This window comes from Plecotus auritus (assembly GCF_963455305.1).
Source record: "Plecotus auritus genome assembly, chromosome: 6".
Lineage (NCBI taxonomy): Eukaryota > Metazoa > Chordata > Mammalia > Chiroptera > Vespertilionidae > Plecotus > Plecotus auritus.
In genome coordinates this window covers 131,965,700-131,986,632 of record NC_137773.1, presented here as the reverse complement: position 1 = coordinate 131,986,632, position 20,933 = coordinate 131,965,700, and the positions used below count along the sequence as shown (strand labels likewise).

Genomic DNA, 20,933 nt, shown 5'->3' with positions numbered 1-20,933 from the left:
AAACCTCCAAACCCCAAGCAAAGAGGAGAAAAACTGTAGTTCTCACTGTAGCACCTGCTGGGTGGCCTCAGACAATAGCTGACCTGCACCCCATTGGATATCCAGAAGCCAGTGTACCTAGTGGTCAGTGTGAGACACCAGATTTCAACTCCTCACATCCATAAGTGACACATTCAAGAGGCAGACTCAGTGAGCACCAAAGCCCCACTGAAACAAGTCCTGCCCCATAAGCGTGTCTCCAGCGCAGCAGTTCTGCCATTATAGACACAGCGGGTCCTCACAGCCAATTGGCCTGAAGGTCAATTCCTCCCAGTGCACCAACAGCAATCAAGGCTTAACTACACCAAGACTTTGCACTCAGCCCACAAAGGGGTGTACCAAGAGCGTCCACCTCAGGTGATTGGGGAGGCTGAGCTACTGGCTCCTATAGGTCACCTACTACACAAAGCCACTCCATCAACACAGGGAAGCAGCAAAATGCAGAGACAAAGAAACATGTCACGTATGAAAGAAATGGAGGAAAGCAAACTATTGGACGACATAGAGTTCAGAACCACATTTATAAGGTTACTCAAGAATCTTCTAAAAACTGCTGAGAAACTTGATGAGACCTCCGAGGAGCTTAGTGAGACCTTCAAGGACCTTAATGAGAATGCCAAAAAAATGGAAAAGGACCAGTCAGAAATTAAGCATACACTGTCTGAAATAAAGAATATACAGAAATTCAACTATAGATCAAAGGACCCCAAGAATCAAACCAAAGATCTGAAATATGAGGAAACAAAAACATCCAACCAGAAAAACAAAAAGAAAAAAGAATCCAAAAATATGAAGATAGTGTAAGGAGCCTCTGGGACAACTTCAAGCGTACCAACATCCGAATTTTTGGGGTGCCAGAAGAAGAGACAGAGCAAAATATTGAAAACCTATTAGAAGAAATAATGACAGAAAACTTTCCCTACCTGGTGAAAGAAACAGACTTACAAGTCCAGGAAGCGCACAGAACCCCATACAAGAGGAATCCAAAGAGGACCACACCAAGACACATCATAATTAAAATGCCAAGGGCAAAAGACAAAGAGAGAATCTTGAAAGCAGCAAGAGAAAAACGGTTAGTTACCTACAAGGGAGTACCCATATGACTGTCAGCTGACTTCTCAACAGAAACTATGCAGGCCAGAAGGGAGTGGCAAGAAATATTCAAAGTGATGAACAGCAAGAACCTACAACCAAGATTACTCTACCCAGCAAAGCTATCATTCAGAATTGAAGGTCAGATAAAGAGCTTCACAGACAAGAAAAAGCTAAAGGAGTTCATCACCACCAAACCAGGATTACATGAAATGCTGAAGGGTATTCTTTAAGAAGAGGAAGAAGAAGAAAAAGGTAAAGATAAAAATTATGAACAACAAAATGACATCAAATACATACCTACCAACAAGTGAATCTAAAAATCAAGTGAATAAACAATCTGAAGAACAGAATGGACTGGTGAATATAATAGAATCAGGGACATAGAAAGGGAGTGGACTGACAATTCTCAGGGGGAAATGATGTGAGGGGTGCGGGAAGAGATTGGACAAAAATCTTACACCTATGGATGAAGACAGTGGCGGGGGGTAAGGGCATGGGGTGGGGTGGGGTGGGGAATCAGGTGGAGGGGAGCTATGGGGGAAAAAAAGAGGAACACCTGTAATAATCTGAACAATAAAGATTTATTTAAAAAAACAAAGGGGGAAATAGTACCTATAGTGTGATATATTTTATGTAAAAAGATGAAAGGATAAAAAAAATCACATTGTTATATGTGTAACTAAACTGTGGAAATATACAAAAGAAAGTAATAACACTGGTAACCTGAGTTACATGGATGAAAACTTCGGAAAGAAACTTTTCAGATATATCTTTTTCTATTTTCAAACCATATAAATACATTATACATTGAAAATAAGTTTAAATAGTTACTTAAATTTTTTTTATACAGCTCATGGAATCCCAGAGTGCTAGACACAGACCGAAACAATACTCAAAATCCCATCACAGAGTTGGCACTCAAGTATATTGACTGTAGAAACTTGACACTACATTAGAACCATTGTCATTGTTGCCTTGGGAAGGTGGATGCAATATTAACTGTCATAAAACTATTATCCTCTCTTTATAAATGAGGTGACTGAGGTACAAGAGGCTATATATGTAGAATAAACCTAGGTAGTGTGATATAAACCTAGGTAGTGTGACTCCAAAACTTTCCTAATTAAGTAATGTCACACTGTGTTGATGACCTTAGTATAGGCTAACTGGTCTGTCCTATTAATTTTTTTATCCTCTCTATATCATTGCAGCTAGTTGTTATAGTCTTTTATTTTTGTTAAGTATTGTTCCATGAAGGAATTTATTTTGATGACTTCATCAGGAAAGAATAAAGCATGGATTCAGGAATAGATCAAGTTTTCTGGATTCACCTTTGGTTTTGCTTCCAAATCTATTTCTCTTCGTTAACACTTGATGATGTGAAGAGCTCTCTCTTCCAGGGCTTTTGAAAATACCATTAAGTGTGTTCATACCTTAAAAACTTTTATGTTCTCCATTACTGTAGAGCACATATTAATAGTAGGATTCTCTTTTGGTTCTTCTTCAACTTTCTCTTCTCCCAGAGATCGTCTTTTTGCTAACTTTCTTTTTTCTTGTAATTCCTTCTTCAGTTTCATTTGGAAAAATTTCAGTGTCTTAAAAATCTCTCGGGAAAATTCATCTACATCAGCTTCCATGCTTTCCCCATTAAGATCCAAAAACCCTCCATCCATCCACCTGAATAAAAAGAAAAAAACAGTATTAAACTCAGAGACTTGGAGTTTGAAGGAATCTTAGGGGTTCTTTAGGTTAGATCTCTCATTTTAAAAGAGAAACAAATGAGGGCAAGAGTGTTAACAGGTTTTCTTAGTCACACAGATAGAGCTGATGGTAGAGAGACAAGATTAAAACCATAAGTTCGGCTATCCTGAATGGCTAAAATATGCACCAGACTGCAAATGGATAACTAATAGTATCAAAATAAAATGTCGATTTGACTCCATACTTCTAATTTTTGGTGTGAACAGTTGTCAAATTAACTAACTGCATTAAAAAAGGAATCACCTCTGGAAAACCTAAGTTATACTTTACATATCATATGTATTAGTAAGCTTAGGTAGATATTTTAGCAACATTTGATGCTTCTCCTTTAGGATACTTGGTTCTCTTTCAAATTAACAAATAAGTCCTACTTTAAACACTTAACTAACAAAACCAAAAAAATAAATATGCTAGTACATTCATTTTATGAATCCTTTTATATCATTTGCTTTATTTTTATGACATTATCAGAAATTACCGTTTTTCTGTTCGTTGCCACTTCAAAACTAAATTAAAAAACTTCTGATAGGGCTCAATGTTAACTTTCAATTTATCCAGTTCAGGATATTTTGTCAATTCCCACTTGAAAAGTTCCTCTTCTTTATTAATAAACTGAACTGCTTCTTCAGATTCCTGAATACGTTTCTGCAGTTGTCTTACATCGGTCACATACTGAAAGCAAATAATTTTTTATCTCAAAAAATATCGATGTAATGTTATATAGAAACTTTAATTATCAACTTCACAACATTACTATGACAGCAAAAAGTATGGTTATATCTTAGAAAACAAAGCCACAGAAAAGATCATATAAATAGTATCAGTTTTAGGCTTAAGAGTCAGGCTCTTGCTTGCTATGGTAAGGACACATTTTTCTTAAACTTATGTAAACATGTCCTGTATTAATCTATGAACCAGCCATAACTACTGTCTTATCCTATCTAATAAAGAGGGAATATGCCAATTAAGCATCATGTCCTCACAAAGATGGAAGTGCCCACAGCCAATAAGGAGGGAATATGCTAATTGACTGCCACACCCTCAAAGATGGTGGCGCCCACAGCCACAAGATGGCGGCGCCCAGTCCCCTCAGCCCTGCCAGGGCAGCAGGCACACAGCACAGCCGGGCCCGCCCCCAGGTGGGTCCGGCCACTCTGAGCACCTGCCTCTGGAGTCTCCCAGTCCCCTCAGCCCCCCAGCCGCCCAGGGCCAGCCCGAGGCACAGGCAAGCCTCGGATGGTGGCTGCCCAGCCACCCAGGGCCTCCTGAGGCTCAAGTAAGCAGGGCCGGCCGAGGCTTGCTCTGCCGGCAGTGGCAGCAGCAGAGGTGTGATGGGGCACTGCCTTCCCCTGGTTGCCGGGTTGCCTCCTGCCCCTGAGGGCTCCTGGACTGTAAGAGGGGGCAGGCCAGGCTGAGGGACCACCCCCTCCAGTGCATAAATTTTCATGCATTGGGCCTCTAGTATATTTATCAAACCTGTTGCATGCGGTCCAGTTCTGCAAATTCTGCAAACTCTTCCATGCGGCGTGATTCCTTTTCTAGTTCCAAAATCAGTTTCTCTCTCTTGGCTATTAGCTCATTTTCTTTTTTATGTTTAGCAACTTCAATTATCTTTTTAAAAGACAATTAAATCATGTTAATTATTTTGTTACAAAGGAGTTATCAAATCAGAAATCTTAATACTTTTTTTAGTCATAACTATTAAAGAAGCAAAAACAAAACATTGACTGATATTAAAATGCAAAGAATAATAAACCATACAAAAATTTTCCTAGATTTCCGAAGTGACTGTAACAATTTTTATTTATTAATCAGATATAATTTCACTATTTTATCAATTCTAGGATAATAAATAAAAAGCTACCATTTATTATCTACATTACCACAGGTATTATTATTATTCTGATTTCAGAGATGAAGAAACCTAGGCTTACAAAGGTTAAGAGGCAAGTCCAATGTCATAAAATCATAAAAGTCAAAATCTAGATTAGAACTTTAGTTTACCTGACTTTTCACTACTATAATACCATCTCATTTTCCAGTTTAGAAGAAATGGTTTACATTAGAACTTTTTCAAAATCTAAACTATATTCAGAATCCTGATTCTGCTACTTCTTATCCCTGTGATATTGAACAAGTTATTTAACTTCTCTGAGATTTATTTCTCTGATCTATGAAATGAGGAAAATAAGATTACCTGGGATTTTGTGAGTATTAAGTTATTTAATAAATGGAAAAAACTTAGTGTAGTACTTACTATTATTATCGAGTTACATCATAGTTCTGACTTTTTTAACATTCGTCTCACTTCTTACTGTGAGTTAAGCCTAACAGCCTGTCCTAAGCCTGTAGGGCCATAAATGTTGCTAGTCCCAAACTCATAATGACACATGAAGTTACTTTTTAAAGGCAGACAGCAAGTATGTATGAAAACTGAATAAACACTGTGCTTAAAATGTCAGAAAATAAAATATATACTGAAAAATATATTTACCTCATCATTTTCATCAAAGATGGGATTAATTTTCCAAGGCCATAAAAGGACAGCTGAATTCAAAGCTAAATCTTCTTGAGGAAATATAAAAACATCTAAAAAGTAATTCATTTGGCGTTTTGATTCCTACAAAAAGAAACTCTATATATAATACACCATATAGAAAATTTAAGGCAATATGAAAGAGAGAAGAACCAACAACTTCTAATACTCTTTCAAATTTCAATTTGACTCAGATTAATTGATATTTTATATCACCCAAATCAGATCGGTATTTTAGTAGCTGCAGGATTTATTTGACCTCATAACACACAACTGCAGACTTCTATACAAAAAATAAAGCTTTAAAAAAAATTTTACGCCCTAACTGGTTTGGCTCAGTGGATAGAGCGTCGGCCTGCGGACTCAAGGGTCCCAGGTTCGATTCCGGTCAAGGGCATGTACCTGGGTTGCAGGCACATCCCCAGTAGGGGGCGTGCAAGAGGCAGCTGATCGATGTCTCTCTCCCATCGATGTTTCTAACTCTCTATCCCTCTCTCTTCCTCTCTGTAAAAAAAATCAATAAAATATATTTTAAAAAAAATTTTACTTGCAGATCATTTAATATAAGGTATTCTTGTTCCTCCTTATACATGACTAAAAAGGTGACCAAATATACAGCAAGACTTTACTGTAATTTTGATGCTAAATAATTTTATATATTTTATTCTTATGTATTTGATTTTTAAATTTTGGTAACAAAGATTGTAGCATTTTTATTTTGTTATACAAAATAAGTAATGTTACCACCTTTTTCGCCTTATAGTTAGTCTACAGGAATTGTCCAGAAAGAATTTAGGGATGAATGGCAAAGAAAAAAAACAAAACCTTTAAAGCCAATAGATTTACCTGAGTAGAGAAGTTGAATATTTTTACCCCCTATAGCTTTCATTGATCCATATGCAGTGCTGTAATTTTTAAGACTTGAAATATAGATTCAAAGGTAAATTGAAGGTTTTTGGTTTAATCCTATATAATAAAAGCCCAATATGCTAAGTGTCTGGTCATCCAGTCATCTGTTCAACCAACCAAAGCATAATATGCTAAGACCGCTCAACTACTTGCTATGACATGCACTGACCATGAGGGGGCAGACAGTGGACCAATAGATCAGTCGCTATGATGTGCACTGACCACCAGGGAGCAGACGCTCCAACTGGTAGGTTAGCATGATGCTGGGGTCTGGCCGATCGGACTGAGTGAGATGGGCTGGACATGCCCTGAAGCCTCCCCAGGGTCCCTCCCTGGCTGGCCAACCTCCTGTGTCCCTCCCCAGCCCTGAATGTGCGCCAGTGGGGGTCCCTCAGCCTGGCCTGCGCCCTCTCACAATCTGGGCTGAAGGACCACCTCCCTCCCCCAAGTGCATGAATTTCGTGCACTAGGCCTCTAATGTACAAAATGCATGAGATATATATTATACTAGAGGCCCGATACATGAAAATTTGTGCAAGAGTAAGCCTTCTTTCTCCCAGCTGCAGGCACCAGCTTCCCTCCGGCACCTAGGACCTGGGCTTCCCTCCTCCAGCCGCTGGCAGGCACCCAGGATCCAGGCTACTTCCCTCCTCCAGGCCACCACAGGCACCCAGGACCTGGGCTGGCTTCCCTCAGGCCGCCCAGGGGCACCCAGAACCCGAGCTGGCTCCCCCCCCCCACCCCCGGCCCTGGCTTAGTCAGGAAGGACGTCCAGAATGACGTCCAGAAGATGTCTGGTCTAATTAGCATATTATCCTTTTATTATTATAGATTCCATGTAGAGGTATAACCTAATAAAAAGTTATTCCTGTAATTAATTATATTAATAACAGAAAAAAATTTTGATCACTTCAATGAATGCAAAAAAAATATTAAATAAAACTTAACATCCAATCATAGTAATTTAAAAAATACATAATAAAATAAAACTTACTTATCTGATAAAGGTACCTTTTAAAAAATCTACAGAAAATTTCATACTTAATAGTGAGTCTTTGAAAACCTTCCCTTTGAAGCTGGGATGAAGATGACTGTTATTCAACATTGTGACAGAGGTCCTAACCAGTCTGTTATAACAAGGAAAATAAAGTTTTGGAAATGTGTAATGTGATGAGGACAAACCCAAACTCTTATTATTTACAAGTTATATAACGGTAAATGAAGACATTGCAAAAGAATATTCAAATTCCAAAATGGTGGCAGAGTACGTGGAAGCTATGCTGACACTCTCATAGCTTAGGACCAAACTGGAAATACAAGTAAAATACAGAAAAACCACCCTGAAAAATCAACTGAAGCCTAGCTGGAGAGAACCCTGATAACCAAGGATGGAAAGTGGAGACTGCATAGACACTGGTAGGAAGTGTGGAGACGTAAAAGGGCTGCCTGGGCTCCCATCAACAGAAGGTGAAGTTCTGGAGAGATATCTCAGCTGTGGGAGGTTGCCACTGAGAACTCTGGGGTCTAATCCCCAAATTGGGCCCCCCAGCAGAGAGCACCAGAACTGAGAAAGGTACCTACATAACATCTGGCTGTGAAAAGCAGCAGGGTTGCTATCTGCCAGCGAGATAGGGCTAGATATTCAGGCTGTCAAAAACTCAGCAGGCCAAAAGGGAATGGCATGACGTATTCAAGGTAATGAAAAACAAGGATCTGAAATCAAGATTACTATATCTAGCAAGGCTATCATTCAAAATAGCTGGTGAAATAAAGAGCTTCCCAAACAAAAAAAGGCTAACAGAGTTTATCACCACTAAACCAGCACTGCAAGAAATGCTAAAGAGACTACTGTGTTGAAAAGAAGATATAAAGAGAAATAGAGAGAAACATAGGCATACAGAATTAAAATGGCAATAAGTACATATCAATAATAACCTTAAATGTAAATGGATTAAATGCTCTAATCAAAAGACATAAGGTAGCAGAATGAATACAAAAACATAACCCAATTATATGCTATCTACAAGAGACCCACCTCAGAACAAAAGACATACACAGGATAGGACAAAAATTTCCATGCAAATGGAAATGAAAAAAAAAAAAACTGGGGTAGCAATACTCATATCTGACAAAATAGACTTCAAAATGAAGGCTATCACAAGAGACAAAAAAAGGTCACTACATAATACTGAAGGGATCGATCCAACAGGAGGATATAAACTTGGTAAACATATATGCACCCAAATATATATACATAAAAACTTCTACAGGACTTTAAGGGAGAGATCGACAGCAATACAGTCATAGTAGGGGATGTTAACACCCCACTGACCTCACTGGATAGATCTTCCAGACCAAAAATTAACAAGGAAACTGACTCTAAATGACACACCTGATCAGATGGATTTAATAGACATTTATATTACATTTCACCCCAAAGATGCAGAATATACATTCTTCTCAAATGGACATGGGACATTTTCAAAGATACACCACATCTTAGGACACAAACGAGTCTCTGCAAATTCAAGAAGATTGAAATCACATCAAGAGTCTTCTTAGATCGCAATGGAATGAAATTAGAAATCAACTACAGTGAAAACACAAAAACATTCAAACACATGGAGGCTAAATAGCATGTTTTTAAACAATGCATGGGTTACCAATGAGATCCAGAAAAAATCAAAAACTTCCTGGAAACAAATGAACACACAACAACCCCAAATCTAAGGGACACAGCAAAAGCTGTCCTGAGGGGGAAGTTCATATCACTACAGGCCTACCTCAAAAAAACAAGAAGAATTGATAATAAACTATTTAACCCTACAATTTAAAGAATTAAAAAGAGAACAACAAGAAAATCCCAGAGAAAAGAGAAGAAAAGAAATAATAAAGATTAGAGCAGAAATAAATGCCATAGAGACTAAAAAACAAAAAAATCCATGAAACCAAGACCTGGTTCTTTGAAAAGATAAACAAAACCGTTAGCCAGACTAATCAAGAAATAAAGACAGAGGACCAAATAAATAAAATCAGAAACAAAAGTGGAGAAGGAACAACTGAAACCACAGAAATACAAAGGATTTCAAGAAAATACAATGAACAACTATATGCCAACAAGCTGGACAATGTGGATGAAATGGAAAATGGTACAATAATCGCAAACCAAGAAACGTGATACATCACATAAACAAACTGAAAGACAAAAATCACATGATCATATCAATATAAGCAGAAAAAGCATTCAACGAAATCCAACATCCCCTTTTTTTATTGTCTAAGTTACATATGTCTCCTTTTTCCCTGATTGACCCCCCGCCCCAGCTATTCCCACCCCAGGCAAGCCCCCACCGTCCCAGTGTCTGTGTCCATTGGTTATGCTAATATGCATGCATACAAGTCCTTTGGTTGCTCTCTAACCACCCGCCCACACCTTCCCTGCCATTTGTCTCTGGATCTATTTTTGTTCATCAAATTATGTTGATTATTATATCCCACATATGAGTGAGATCATGTGATATTTATCTTTCTCTGACTGGCTTATTTTGCTTAGCATCCAACACCCATTTTTGATAGAAAATCTCAGCAAAGTGGGAATAGAGGGATAATATCTCAACATAATAAAGGCCATATGTGACAAACCTACAGCCAACATCATACTCAATGGGCAAAACCTAAAACTATTTCCCCTAAAAACAGGTACAAGACAGGGATGTCCGCTTTCACCACTCTTATTCGAGATAGTGCTAGAAGTCCTAACCACAGCGATCAGACAAGAAGAAGAAATAAAAGGCATCCAAACTGGAAATGAGGAAGTAAAACTGTTATTATTCACAGATGACATGATATTGTACATAGGAAACCCTAAAGACTCCACCAAAAAGCTACCAGAGTTAATAAATGAATTTGGCAAAGTAGCAGATACAAAATTAATATACAGAAATCAGTGGCATTTTTATACACAAATAATGACTCTCAGAAAGAGAAACTTTAAAAAAAATTTCAGCCTGGCCTGCGTGACCAGGAGGTCTTGGCTTGATTCCTGGTCAGGGCACATTCCCAGGTTTTGGACTCGATCCCAAGAGTGGGGTGTGCAGGAGGCAGCTGATCAATGATTCCCTCTCATCATGGATGCTTCTTATCTCTCTCCCTCTCTGAAATCAATAAAAAAATTTTTTATATATATATATATATATATATATATATATATATATATATATATTTTTTTTTTTACAGAGAGGAAGGGAGAGGGACAGAGAGTCAGAAACATCAATGAGAGAGAATCATCGATCAGCTGCCTCTGGCACACCTCCTAATGGGGATGTGTCCGCAACCAAGGTACATGCCCTTGACTGGAATAGAACCTGGGACCTTTCAGTCCACAGGCCGACGCTCTATCCACTGAGCCAAACCGGTTAGGGTAATAAAAATATTTTTTAAAGGAATTCCATTTACCATTACAACAACAAAACATATCTAGAAATAAATTTAACCAAGGAAGAAAAAGACCTGTACTCAGAAAACGATAGTACACTGAAGAAAGAAATAGAGGACGATACCAACAAATGGAAGCATACACCGTGTTCATAGATCAGAAGAATTAACGTCATTAAAATGCCCATACTACCCAAAGCAATCTATAGATTCAATGCAATTCCTATAAAAATATCCATGGTGCCCTGGCTGTTGTGGCTCAGTTGGTAGGGTGTTGTCCATGCACTGAAAGGGTCAGGGCACATTCCCAGGTTGCAGGCTCGATCTCCCAGCAGGGGGTGTGCAGGAGGCAGCTGATCAATGTTTCCCTCTCACATTGATGTGTGTCTCTCTCTCTTCCTCTCTACCTTCCTCTCTCTAAAAACCAATAAGAAATATATTTTTTTAAATCTTTTAAAAATAAAATAGCAATGGCATATTTCACAGATCTCGAAGAATGTTCTAAAAATTTATTTGGAACCAGAAAAGACCCCTAATAGCCTCAGCAATCTTGAGAAAGAAGAATGAAGTTGGAGATATCACAATACCTGATATCAAACTATACTACAAGGCCACTGTAATCAAAACAGCCTGGTATTGGCACAAGAACAGGCATATAGATCAATGGAACAGAAAAGAGAGCCAGAAATAAACCCACACCTTTATGGTCAATTAATTTTTGACAAAGGAGGCAGGTACATACAATAAATGTTGTTGGAAAAGTTGGACAGGTAATACAAAAAATAAAATAAAACTAGAACACCAACTTATACCATACACAAGAATAAACTCAAAATGGATAAAATACTTAAATTGAGAAAGCATAAAAATCCTAGAAGATATAGGCAGTAAAATCTCAGACATCTTGCAGAGCAATATTTTTGCTGATAAAACACCAAGGACAAGAGGAACAAAGAAAAAATAAACAAATGGGACTACATCAAACTAAAAAACTTCTGCACAGCAAAAGAAACCATCAACAAAAATGAAAAGGGAGCCCTGGCCAGTGTGGTTCAGTTGGTTGGAGCGTTGTCATGGTATGGAAGGGTCATGGGTTTGATTCCCTGTCAGGGCACATATCCAGATTGCAGGCTTGGTCCCTAGTTGGGTGCATACAGGAGGCAAGGAGACAACCAATTGATCTCTCTCTCTCTCTCTCTCTCTCTCTCTCTCTCTATCTCTATCTCTATCTCTCTCCCCCTCTCTCTCCTCTACCTCTCTTTCTCAAACCAATGGAAACATATCCTTGGGTGAGCATTTAAAAAAATTAAAATAAAATGAAAAGGGAACTCACTGTATGGAAGAACATATTCAGCAATGATACGTCTGATAAGGGGTTAATTTCCAAAATATATAAAGAACTCCTACAACTCAACACCAGGAAGACAAACAATCCAATTTAAAAATGGGAAAAGAACCTGAATAGACACTTCTATAGTACATTTATACAATGGAATACTATGCGGCTTTAAAAAAAAAAAAAGGAACTCTTACCCTTGGCAACAGCATGGATGAACATGGAGATTATTAAGTGAAATAAGCCATTCAGAGAAAGACAAATACCATATAATCTCATTTATATGTGGGATCTAATGAACAAAATAAACTGATGAACAAGGTAGGGCCAGAGGCATGGATACATGGACAGACCGACAGATCTCAGAGAGGAGGGGGGTTGGAAGCGATTAGCCAAAGAACATATCCTATATAATGAAGAGTTAATATGCAAATTGCCCCTCGCACCCTCGCACAAGATGGCCACCCCCATGTAGTCAAAGATGGCCACCATAAGATGGCCAGCAGGGGAGGGTAGTTGTGGGCGATCAGGCCAACAGGGGAGGGCAGTTAAAGGTGACCGGGCTGGCAGGGGAGAGCAGTTGGGGGCGACCAGGCCAGCGGGGGAGGGCAGTTGGGGGCAACCAGGCCAGCAGGGGAGGGCAGTTGGGGGCAACCAGGCTGGCAGGGGATGGCAGTTGAGGGCAAATGGGCCTGCAGGGGAGGGCAGTTAGGGGTGACCAGGTCAGCAGGGGAGAGCAGTTGGGGGTTACCAGGCCAGCAGGGGAGGGCAGTTGGGGGAAATCGGGATGGCAGGGGAGCAGTTAGGCATCGATCAGGCTGGCAGGGAAGTGGTTAGGGGGTGATCAGGTTGGCAGGCAGGCTAGCTGTTCGGAGCCAGCAGTCCTGGATTGTAAGATGGATGTCCGACTGCCGGTTTAGGGATCGGGCCTAAACTGGCAGTTGGACATCCCCCGAGGGGTCCCAGATTGAAGAAGGTGCAGGCTGAGCTGAGGGATACCCCCCGCAGTTGACGAATTTCGTGCACCAGGCCTCTAGTATGCATATATGCATAGCAATAATGTGGTGAATGCAGGGGTGGGGGAGGGAGACAGAGGAAGGGCAGTGAGGGCTAGGTGCTGGGAGCAAAGGGGAATTAATGGGGGACATCTGTAATAGTGTCAACAATAAAAAAATAAAATTAAATCTAAAAATAGCATATATATGTGTGTGTGTGTATATATATATATATACATATATGTGTGTGCGTGTGTGTATACATATATATATATATATATATATATATATATATATATATATATATATATATCTGCTCATACATATGGAAAAATAATTAAATTTCACTTCACATCATTCACAACAATAAAATTCCAGGAGGACTGAAACCTAACTGAAAGGCAAAGCTAAACAGGTTCTCAGAAAAGATACAAGAAGCCCAGCTGGTGGGGCTCAGTGCATTGAGCATCGTCCCATGCACCAAGAGGTCACTGGTGCAATTCCAGTCAGGGCCCATGGCCTGGTTTCATGGCCCAGTAGGAGGCATGCAGGAGGCAGCCAATAGATGTTTCTCTCTCATCAATGTTTCTATCATTCCATCTCCCTTCATTTCTATCTAAAAATCAATAAAAAATATTTTTAAAAAATATATAAGGAAAAAAACAAGCTTGATAAATTTGTGTAGGAAAGGATTTCTTAAATGAGACACAGAAATCACTAGCTATAAAAGATTGCTCTATTTGACTGCATTAAAATTAAGAATGTCTGGTGGAGAAACCAAGATGGCAGCATAGGTAAACACCTAAACTGCTGCCTTGCACAACAATATCAAAACTACAACTAAAAGACAAAACGGACACCATCCAGAACAACAGGAAAGCTGGCTGAGTGGAAATTCTACAACTAGAAGAAAAGAGGAAAGCACATTGAGACTCAGAGGAGCTGCAAAAGGCTGAGGTATGGAGAATCGCACGCAGAGAGGACGGGCAGCTGTGTGCACGGGTGGCTGAATGCGCGGCTGGCTTTCTAAAGTGGGAGGTAGAAGCAATCTCCCAAGTGCACTGAACTCCAGTCCTGGGCGAGACGCTAGGAAACCAGACTAATTCAGGGGGAATCTAGACTGTCAGGAAAAGAGAAAGCACACTGAGACTCGGGAGCTACAGAAGGTAGAGGTCTGAAGGCGCGTGCGCAGAGAGGACTAACTGCTGAATGCACGGGAGGCTGAGTGTGCGGCTGAATTTCTAAAGTGGGAGAGAGAAGTTCCTGACTGCACTGAACTCCAGTTCCGGACAAGTTTCTGGGAACCCCAACTCATTCGTGGACAAACTGCACTGTCTAGCAGCAGGCGAAAAACGAGGGCGGCTTTCTCTCAGAGGTGCTTGCAGCGATTACCATGGGACACTGAGACACAGGGGCCTCATAGGGAAGGGCTGATGGGAAACAAATGCTGTCTGCTCAGCCCTGAAATTCCGCCCCATCCAAGCTGAGCACAGAGGCTTTTGCAATTTTGCAAGTCTTGTCTCATAAGAGTGTCTGCAGCACAGAAGTGTTCCCAGTATAGACACAGCTGATCCTCACAGCCAACTGGCCTGGAGGTCAATTCCTCCCAGTGATACCAACAACAATCAAGACTTAACTACAACAAGGCTGAGCACACAGTCCACAAAGGGGTGCACCAAGAGTGTCCACCTCAGGTAACTGGGGAGGCTGAGCCACTGGGCCCTGTAGGACACCTACCACATAAAGCTACTCTACCAACTCAGGGAAGCAGCAAAACTGTGGAGACAAAGAAACAGATCACAAATGAAAGAAATGGAGGAAAGCAAATGACTGGATATAGAGTTCAAAACCATGATTATAAGGTTTTTCAAGAATTTCTAGAAAAGGCCGATAAATTTAGCGAGACCCTCAAGGATATGAAAAAAGACCAACTAGAAATTAAACATACACTGACTGAAATAAAAAATATTATACAGAGACCTAACAGCAGACTAGAGGACCCCAAGAATCAAGTCAAAGAGTTGAAATACAAAGAAGCAAAAAACACTCAGCCAGAAAAGCAAAAAGAAAAAAGAATCCAAAAATTTGAAGATAGTGTAAGGAGCCTCTGGGACAACTTCAAGCGTACCAACATCAGAATTATGGGGGTGCCAGAAGAAGAGAGAGAGCAAGATACTGAAAACCTATTTGAAGAAATAATGACCGAAAACTTCCCCCACCTGGTGAAAGAAATAGACTTACAAGTCCAGGAAGCGCACAGAACCCCAAACAAAAGGAATCCAAAGAGGACCACACCAAGACACATCATAATTAAAATGCCAAGAGCAAAAGACAAAGAGAGAATCTTAAAAGCAGCAAGAGAAAAACAGTTAATTACCTACAAGGGAGCACCCATACGAATGTCAGCTGATTTCTCAACAGAAACTATGCAGGCTAGACGGGAGTGGCAAGAAATTTTCAAAGTGATGAATAGCAAGAACCTACAACCAAGATTACTCTACCCAGCAAAGCTATCATTCAGAATTGAAGGCCAGATAAAGAGCTTCACAGATAAGAAAAAGCTAAAGGAGTTCATCACCACCAAACCAGTATTATATGAAATGCTGAAAGGTATTCTTTAAGAAGAAGAGGAAGAAGAAGAAAAAGGTAAAAATTATGAACAACAAATACATGTCTATCAACAAGTGAATCCAAAAATCAAGTGAATAAAAAATCTGATGAACAGAATAAACTGGTGAATATAATAGAATCAGGGGCATAGAAAGGGAATGGACTGAAAATTCTCGGGGGGAAAGGGGTGTGGGATGTGCGGGAAGAGACTGGACAAAAAGCGCACACCTATGGATGAGGACAGTGGGGGGGGAGGTAAGGGCAGAGGGTGGGGTGGGAACCGGGTGGAGGAGAGCTATGGGGGGGGGGGGAGAGGAACAATTGTAATAATCTGAACAATAAAGATTTATTAAATTTTTAAAAACGGAAAAAAATTAAGAATGTCTGTTCATCAAAAACACCATTAAAGTTAAATTATAGAGTGAAGAAAGGATATTTATCAATAATAATATATTCAAAACTACTACACTGATCTATATACTCAAAATGGTTAAGATGGTAAATTTTTGTTATATATTATCATAATTTTTTAAAACTCTTATCAATAGGAAAAAGAGATCATGAGCCCAAAGAAAAATAGGCAAAAGACATGTACTGGCATTTCACAAAAGAGGAACGCTAAATGATCAATAAGCATATGAAAAGTGTTCAAATTCACTTGTTTTTAGGAAAATGCAAATTAAAAATATAGTAACCACCATCCATCAGACTGGAAAAATGTTAAATATCTCATAATAGCAAGTATGGGTTAGAATGTAAAATAATAGGACCTGTATACACTGCTGACTACTTTAGAAAAGAGTTTTGCCTTAACTAGTAAAGATAAAAATAAGTATACCTTATACTACTTGGGAAATATGCATGAACATATGCACCAGGATACATGTACAGAAATGTTCCCAGCAGCACTGCTACTAATAAAAGTAGGAACAACCCAAATATGCAGAAGAGTAAAATTAAAATAATAAATTATGGTACATGGTAATTATAGAATATGAATTACTAGACAGCAATGAAAATGAACTAAAGGAGCTAAAACATTATTAACAAAATATTGATGAGACAGAAAATAATCCTATCTAATAAAATAGTAATATGCAAATTGACCATCACTCCAAGACACAAGATGGCTGCCCCCATGTGTTCAAAGATGGCTGCCCCCATGTAGAGACAAGATGGCCACCACAAGATGGCCAGCAGGGGAGGGCAGTTGGAAGGGACCAGGCCTGCAAGGGAGGGCAGTTGTGGGCGTTCAAGTCAGCAGGGGAGGGCAGTTGGGAGGGACCAGGTCTGCAGGAGAGGGAAGTTGGGGGGACCTGGCCTACAGGAGAGGGCAGTTGGGAGGGACCAGGCCTTCAAGGAAGGGCAGTTGGGGGTGATCAGGCCTGCAGGGGAGGGCAGTTAGGAGTTACCGGGCCAGAGGGGAGGACACTTGGGGGCAAGCAGGCCTGCAGGGGAGGGCAGTTAGGGGCAATTGGGCCAGCAGCGGAGCAGTTAGGCATCTATCAGGCTGGCAGGGGAATGGTTAGGGGGTGATCAGGCTGGCAGGCAGAAGCAGTTAGGGGCAATCAGGCAGGCAGGCAAGTGAGCGGTTGGGAGCCAGCAGTCCTGGATTCTGAGAGGGATGTCCAACTGCCCTCAAGGGGGCCCAGATTGGAGAGGGTGCAGGCTGGGCTGAGGGACACACACACACACACACACACACACACACACACACTCCATGCACGAATTTCATGCACCAGGCCTCTAGTAGAAACTATAATTCTATTTATATGAAGATCAAGTGGAAAAAAATGGCGGCGGAATAGACATGTTCCGAGCCTTGTCCTGGAGCAGAAAGAAAGAACAGCTGAGGGTCGCACGAGCAGTGTTTGTTGGCAAGTTAAGGGACAGCTAAACTCCAGGAGAAGGTGGGGGACTGCTAGACGGGGTTCCCCTGACCGGGCAGCCCCCACTGCAGCTGGTCCCCTCCCGGATCTCGGAAGCGGAGTCTGCGCCATCTTGAAAGGGAAAGTGGAGCTTATCGGAAGCCTGAAAATCCACAACTGCAGCACCCATGGAACAGCTGCAAGCCCCAGAACACCGGTACCCAATTGGCGCAAACACGCAGATTCAGAGGAGCTCTACACTCCACCACGGAAAGGTCAGATTTCGCCTGGGATAAGGTGAGGTCTCTGGTCCCGGCGGGAGAGAGGAACACGCGTTTTGCGGGAGCTGGAGGACCAGGGAAGTCTGTGCCTAGAAAAATCCATTGCTATTGGGGCTGGCGGGATCCGTGAATGTGAAAGGGGGTCCTCAGAGCTGCTAACAGAAGGGATCTCTAAAAAGCAACCCATTTTGATCTGACGGGCAGGGACAGCCTAAGAATTTCAAAGGTGTGCCGGCTGCTTAGACTTGAGCGCAGACCCATTGTTCGCACACTTGGGCTTTTTCCTCTTCAAATCTTTGCTTCTGATTACTAAGCCCAATACATAGGATCACCCAGTTGGGGACACCCTAGGAGACTACAGGGGAAAGTGTTTTTCTGGAACCTGGGGATTGGAGTGGGGAGTGACCATCCGAGAGCCAGCTCTGAGGCAGCCCACTTCCACAAACTGGTATTGAGTGCCACAGGGAAAGAAGGATGTCAATACAGGCTAGAGAGGCCAAAGAGATCCAGAAGTGAATCCAGAAACACTGCCACCCAGGGGCTGAATCACAAATTGACTTGTGTAATAAAAAATAAAGGAATACGAGAAATTAAGACACACCGCCTGCTTAAAAATCAGGACTGGCTTACAACACTGAGGAGCAGTGGAACGCAGGGAACTGCAATACTGTCCGGACTGAGAAACAGGCGTGCCAAACAGAACAATAGAGGAAGTGAATGACCTTCACTACTGCACATTTTTTTTTTATTATCTTATTTTCATTTTTTGCATCTTTTACTCAAGAAACTATTTTTTTTCGTTTTTCCTCACTTGATTTTACCTTTTTAATTATTACATTTTTATTTTCAATCAGTATCATTACTACTACTATTTTACCTTTTTTTTTTAAAGTATCACTTTATTTTCTCTTTATTTTACTTTGGGATTAGTGTTCTACATTCCAGTTTCATCTTTCCTTTAGCATCGTTTTACTCTATCTCACCTCTACCTTTATGCCATCACTCTCTTCCTAACCTTTCCCCCTTTGGTGTCCTGTTTATCTTACCCCTTTACTGCTTTAGATTTTCCCTATTCTTTCTGTTTATCCCCTGATAAAATTTTACCCTACTTATATATCTAATCTACAATCCCCTGCTCCAAGTCCATACACACCACTCCTCACTGTCTTATCTATCCAAAAATTGTCTTTTTCTCTGTCCTTTTGATGTTGTTTGCTTGAATGTTGATTATATCGAATTTTAATGCTTTTTTGTGAGATTTTATTGCTTATTCCTTTTGTTTGTTTGTTTGTTTGCTTTGTTTTTGTTTGTTTTTTGCTTCTGTTTTTCCTTGCCTCACTTGATATTAGTTGGTTTTGTAGTTTGTATTAATCCCCACGTACTTTTTGCTGGCATTTGCTGGGATTAGTGGTTGTTCTATTGGAGTTTTCTCCCCAAATATATTGTTTGTTCCCCTTTCTCTCTTGGTCTCTTTTTTGTCTCTCTTACTTTTTTTTTCCTTTTCCAAATTTCATTTAGACACTCCTTTCTTTTTTTCTTTCTTTCTTTTTCCTCTTCTTCTTTCTCTCCTATCCCCTAATTTGCCATTCTCTGGTGGTCACCTTTATTGGAGGTTATTAATATAGTGAATACATTTCTGTTCAGTGCCTTGTGAGTTGTACCTGGTTGTGTTGTATTTTGTGCCTTTAAATCAACGCAGAAGAGAGAGAACTACATAACCAGACATCCGGAGAAGAGAGAACATGGGGAGACAAAGAAACAACCCGCATTTGAAAGAAAAGCAGGCATCACCAGAAAAGGAAGTAAATGAAATGGAGGCAAGCAACCTTCCAGAGAAAGAATTCAGAGAAATGGTCATAAGGTGGCTGAAAAGAATGGAAGACAAATTCGACAATATGAGTAAGAACCAAGAGGAAATGAAGAAGAACCAAGAAAAATGAAAAATGACATTGCTGCTGTAAAGAACTCAATAGAAAGCATCAAGAGTAGACTAGAAGAAGTAAGAGGACCACATCAGTGAGCTAGAAGACAAGGTAGGAAAAAATACCCAAGTAGAGCAGCTTCTGGAAAAAAAAATTAAAAAGCAGGAGGAGAGCCTAAGGCAGCCTTGGGCAAACTACGGCCCACGGGCCGGATCCGGCTGTTCTATCCAGTTCTCTTGCTCTCCCCTCCGCTCCTTTACTTTGAATTTATATTAGTTCACACAAACACTCCATCCATGCTTTTGTTCCGGCCCTCCGGTCCAGTTTAAGAACCCATTGTGGCCCTCGAGTCAAAAAGTTTGCCCACCCCTGGCCTAAGGGAACTTTGGGACAACACAAAACAAAACAACATCCGCATAATAGGGGTTCCAGAAGAAGAGGAAACTGAGCACTGAATAGAAAACCTGTTTGAAGAAATAATGACAGAAAACTTCCCTGATATAGGGAAGAAAATACCCACACAAATCCAAGAAGCTCACAGAGTCCCAAGCAAAATGAACCACAAAAGACCGACGCCAAAGCACATTATAATTAAATTGGCAAACACCAATGACAAAATAAGAATCTTAAAAGCAGCAAGAGAGAGATAGAAAGTTACATACAAAGGAACCCCCATCAGACTAGCAACTGATTTCTCAACAGAAACTCATCAGGCCAGAAGGGAATGGAATGAAATATACAAAGTCATGATGCAAAGGAAGGGTCTGAATCCAACAATACTGTACCCAGCAAGGCTATCAATCAAAATTGAAGGTGAAATCAGGACCTTCACAGACAAAAAAGGACTAAGGAAATTTATTACCACCAAACCAGCAATGCAAGAAATGCTAAAGGGTCTGCTGTAAAAAAAAAAAAAAAAAAAAAAAAAAAAGGAAGCGAAGAAGGAACACAGGGGTAAAGAATAAAAATGGCGACAAATAAGTACCTATCAATAATAACTTTAAATGTAAATGGATTAAATGCCCCAATCAAAAGACACAGGGTAACGGATTGGATAAGAAAACAAGACCCATATATCTGCTGTCTACAAGAAACCCACCTCAGAAAAAAAGACGCACACAGACTGAGGGTGAAGGGATGGAAAAAG

General features: G+C 40.3%; 2 protein-coding genes across 2 annotated transcripts in view; both read right to left on the bottom strand.

The window, feature by feature from the left end:
• The window catches only part of DNASE1L3 (deoxyribonuclease 1L3), a 969,732-nt gene that overhangs the window by 329,805 nt on the left and 618,994 nt on the right, over nucleotides 1–20,933 (bottom strand). The window lies entirely within an intron of this gene.
• Nucleotides 1–20,933, bottom strand: part of DNAH12 (dynein axonemal heavy chain 12) — a gene marked incomplete at both ends in the record, with an annotated part of 228,478 nt that overhangs the window by 155,328 nt on the left and 52,217 nt on the right. Inside the window, 4 exon segments of the mRNA XM_080674339.1 lie at nucleotides 2,568–2,811; nucleotides 3,374–3,567; nucleotides 4,372–4,506; nucleotides 5,390–5,515. Coding sequence (XP_080530465.1) covers nucleotides 2,568–2,811; nucleotides 3,374–3,567; nucleotides 4,372–4,506; nucleotides 5,390–5,515 — 699 coding nt within the window.